Here is a 4,930-nt window from a genome sequence, read left to right as displayed (position 1 = left end):
CATCTGTATTTATCCCATTTGAGTTTAATCCTATCCATTCTATTCCAAAGGTTAGGGTTTGTTATCTCCATTCCAAGGTCACTACTCTACTATTCTGTTAAGCTATAAGGAAGTAACTGAAGGAGATTATCCTAAGTAAAGATTATGTAGCTTAATCATGATTGTTCATAGTTAAGGTGATTAACTACCCGCCTGGCACTTAGTTAAGGGGCTTTACTGATTTATTCCCTTCCTTAGTCCTGTTAATCCCTAACTCCAGGAAAAATCCCCACCTGGGGAAACAACTTTCTCAGGGAGGTGGTCCGGGTTTAAAACAAATAGCGCTAAGAAGGGGAACAAACATATGCCATGTATGCCAGGTCCCTTGAAACAGAAGCTGTGCAGATGTTTCTTTCCTGTAGCGACTGTGTCAAGCAGCAAGGGTGGACCAGCTTCCGGCAAATAATGGTAGAAAACTTTCTACCTGGTAAAGGAAGAAGTCACACAAGTTCAGAAGGCACAGAGAACCCCAAACAAGAAGAACCCAAACAGACCCACACCCAGACACATCATAATTAAAATGCCAAAAATTAAAGACAAAGAGAGAATCTTAAAGGCAGCAAAACAAAAGAAAACTGTTCCCTACAAAGCAGTTCCCATAAGACTGACATCTGATTTCTCATCAGAAACTCTACAGGCCAGAAGGGAATGGCATGAAGCACTCAAGGTAATGGAAAGCAAGAATCTGAGACCAAGATTACTATATCCAGCAAGGCTATCATTCAAAATAGACGGTCAAATAAAGAGCTTCCCAGACCAAAAATAAAAAATGACTAAAGGAGTTCATCACCACCAAGCCAGCATTACAAGAAATGCTAAAGGGATTTCCTTAAGAGATTGCTGAAAGGAAGAAACAGAGAAACCTAGCCATACAGAATTAAAATGGCTATAAGTAAGTATCTCTCAATAATAACCCTAAATGTAAATGGATTAAATGCTCCAATAAAATGTTGTAGGGTATCTGAATGGACTCAAAAGTATGACCCAATTACTAGTATATGCTGTCTACAAGAGACCCACCTCAAAACAAAAGACACACACAGGATGAAAGTGAAGGGATGGAAAAAAATTTCCATGCAAATGGAAAAGAAAAAATAAGCTGGAGTAGCAATACTCATATCTGACAAAATAGACTTTAAAAGCATCATGCTAAGTGAAGTGAGCCAGTCAGAGAAAGATAAATATCATATGATCTCACTCATTTGTGGAATATAATGAATAACATAAACTGATGAACAAAAATAGAGCCCAAGGGGGAAAATATTCTAGAATATAATAGGAGTAATCCTGTTAGTTGCAGATTTTTAATATTTCCTATAACTTTTGTGATATTGTACTATGTTAGTACAGTTTTGGTAATATTATTATACTTAAAATCCTTTTATTCTTGAAATATGTTTATTGCATATATTATTATTATATGTAAGATCATTTTTCTTGAATAATTTGTGCTTATTGCATGCAACATCATATTTAAAATTATTTTTCTTGAGATATCAAAAAAATAACATTTTATACTATAAATAATTAACAAATGGAAATAGTAGGGGCCACAGATACACTGTTTAAGGTGATATAGATTTGGAGGTGTATCTGGGAAAATTAATTTAAAATACACATTTTAACATTCAGATTTTGCAATTAAATAATGTGTCAAAGTAAAAGAATTATGAATAAAAAATGACAAGTGATTTTCCTTTTCAAGTTTACAAATATTCTGTAAAATGGGTGATTTGTATTTTTTCAAAAAAGACAACATACAGATATTTGTTTAAAGTATCTTAGTCAGAACCTGACATCACTATCACTCCTCACTCCTGCCAGGGATTTTTTTTTTTTTTTAAGCACAGGCTTTAACTATGTTTTTAATTGCTTTTTAGAAAGAGAGGAAGTGAGAGGGATGGAGAGATAGACACATCCATGAGAGAGAAGCATCATCTATTAGCTGCCTCCTGCAGAGTCCCTACTGGGGATCAAGCCCACAATCAGGGCATGTGCCCTGACCAAAATCAGACTTTAACCTCTTGGATCCTGTGTGGACTCTCAATCACTGAGCCACACTGGCTGGGCTCTGCCAGGGATTTTATAAAGATGTTCAAGAGGCCCATAGAGATGAAAGTTTCAAAGTTGGTTTCTGAGTGGAAAAGAAGAAGAAAAGTCATTTGAACAGGCCCAAATCACTTTTTTCTAAGTGCTGGCAGAAGTCCCTCAATAACACTTTCAACTTCACAACTGAGAAAGAGAGAGCTGATCCAACTGTTTACTGTGGTTCTCTCTACAAAACAGCTCTGGATCTATGGCCTCACTGTAAACCAGTTGCTCTGCGTGATGAACACCCAGTTGCATACGAGCCTGAGGGGACTCTTGTCCTGAATTCCTGTGGTCAAGGGAGCACAGGTCATTGCAGCCCAGAGCAGAGCACTTGTCCAAAGCCCAATTCAGCGGGCACAGCATCTTCCCACCCTAGTGCTTTTTACGACTGTATTCTGTTTTCTGTATTCTGCCTTCTTCGGCTCTTTTCTCTAGTTTTATAGTTGAAGATAATTTTGAAACTGCCTTCCAGCTACCTTTCTTTTGCAGACACAACTATCTTAAACACTTCTTTTCTCAAAATGTATGTTGTCAATCTTGAGTGACTACAATCTCAAAATGTATGTAGTCTATCTTGTACTTGTATATCATCCCTTACTTAATTTTCCTTCCTCAGACTAATATCATTTATTCTGTGGACATTTTCCTCGACCAGCAGAAGTCAATTGATGGAGGAAATGTCTTATTTCTTCATTTTGATTAATTTCTTTGAAGTGTAAAGAGTATTTTGAAATGTTCAAGTTTACAAATGTTTACTGTGGGTGCTTGGCAGTTTACAATATTCATGATTTTCATTAAAGCTCTCTCATCTCCACAAAATAGGGACTCTTTATTGAGGGATATTTATATGCTCAGTTTGTAGAAATGTCTTTATTAAAACTCCATCATTAATATTGAAAATGTGTAAAAGATTTAAACAAGTAAACTTATGACCTACTTTTATGTGTACTGTGAAGGGAAACAACATAAAGAAAACTAAGTAAATCAGTTTACAAATGAGAGTAAATAATTGATGCCAAGAAATAATTTCATAAAAAGCCAAAAAATAAATAAGGCAATCAAAAGTCATTATACATGTCATTTGGCTTTTTTTTTTTAATGGCAAATATTTTTATTTATTCCTACCTAGTTGTTTGTTTTTAGTTGACTAATGTTATCTTTTAGTCCATCATAATAATTTTTTATTTTTACTCTTAAGGATTCCTATGTTTTTCCCTTAGGCTTGAATCACCAACCAGGTCCTTGATAATGGAGGCTCCTCGAGGGGTCCAGGTGCGAGCTGCTGCAGGAGACTTCAAAGCCACCTGCAGGAAGGAGCTGCACTTGCAGTCTACAGAGGGGGAGGTGAGTCCCCAGGGTGGCGGGTGGCTCTTTACTGGTGAGAATCCTTCCTCTCAAACTGTATGCATATGGTTCCAGCTGAGACATACAGAGCTGCTTCTTATGAAGCAATGATGACCATATTAATACTCCTTCTTGAATATGAAATTTGGTAAACCTAATGTTATTTTCTTAAGTCAAAGCTCTATTTATTTTAAATTGAAAGATATTCATATGTCAAGAATGAATGGGGCATCTGAGTTCCTGTAGTTTCAAACTTGGCAGCTACACTTACGAAATGTCAAGATACTATCAAGAATAAATTAATCTTTTTTTAAGTTACAGTTTGGTCTTGAAAACATTTTCGCAAAAGTTCCTTGAATGTTTGTTTCTATAAAATTAGTGCCCAGCTTGGCTGGCATGTTCCTGTGGTTGAGCATGGACCTATGAACCAGGAAGTCATTAATTCCTGGTCAGGGGAGCGGCCCAGGTTGCTGGCTGATCCCTGGTCAGGGGTGTGCAGGAGGCAGCGCTCAATGATTCCCTCTTATCATTGATGTTTCTATCTCTCTCTCTCTCTCTTCCTCTCTCAAATCAATGAAAAATATATATATTTTTTAAAAACAGTACCTATATATTTTTTAAAGGAAAACAAAACAAAAATTTATTTTACTATTTAACCGTATTGTTATTTCCTGGGTTAGGAGATCCTCTTTAATATTTTTTTCCATTCACTTTATTTCCCCTAAGAATCTCCTTTAAGTCTATTGTCATTCCTTTAAGACCATCTGCTTGTTTTCACTGCCTGCTCTAAGGAACCTTTTGCCTTCGGTCTTCCACTCTTGCACTCTAATGCAATAGACACCCTTTATTCCCTCTACCTTATTGCTCTAAGCATGTGATTGTTGTGTCTGCAGAGTCACATTTTTGTCAATTCTGGCAGATTACTCAGCAGATGTCTTCACATAGCACCTCTCCTTTTCTCTGTGGCCCTTTTCCGGAACTCTGAAGACATGCTAAGACTTTGCATTGTTTTGCCCTAAGATCCCTTAGCTTCTCCTTCCTGCTTTCTATTTCTTTGCCTCCCCGTGCCTCACTCTGTTTATTTATTCAGATCTGCATGCCCAGGTTCCTCTTCAGTATCTTATCGCACACTTAATCCTTACATTGAGCTTTTAATTTTAGTAATTATGTGGTTCATTTCTAGGATTCTCGTCTGTTGTTTTTTCAAATCTGCATGGACATTTTTGTAGTTTCTCTTTTGTGTGCTTGTTTGTTTTTAATTCTACCTTAATTATTTCAAAGCCTTATACATAATACATATTCTATTCTGTATATTTCTGCTGTGACTCCCAAAGCCCTTGAAGGGCTAAATCTGTTGTATAGCTGTTTATGCCAATCAATTCCCTTAGTATTTTCTTCCTTTGTGTGCTTATTTATTTTGTATTGTGAGCTTAGGAAGTTTAAATTAGAAGAAAAA

At 36.3% G+C, this 4,930-nt stretch overlaps 1 protein-coding gene across 1 annotated transcript in view; it reads left to right on the top strand.

The window, feature by feature from the left end:
* SGCZ (sarcoglycan zeta) overlaps window positions 1–4,930 on the top strand; it is a 633,314-nt gene that overhangs the window by 622,570 nt on the left and 5,814 nt on the right. Inside the window, exon 7 of the mRNA XM_006753775.2 lies at window positions 3,351–3,474. Coding sequence (XP_006753838.1) covers window positions 3,351–3,474 — 124 coding nt within the window. The remainder of the gene's footprint in view (window positions 1–3,350; window positions 3,475–4,930) is intronic.

Source organism: Myotis davidii, unplaced genomic scaffold (genome assembly GCF_000327345.1).
Source record: "Myotis davidii unplaced genomic scaffold, ASM32734v1 scaffold71, whole genome shotgun sequence".
In the NCBI taxonomy this organism is placed as follows: Eukaryota; Metazoa; Chordata; class Mammalia; order Chiroptera; family Vespertilionidae; genus Myotis; species Myotis davidii.
The sequence above is the reverse complement of the archived record's forward strand: the minus strand, read 5'-3'. Positions and strand labels throughout refer to the sequence as shown.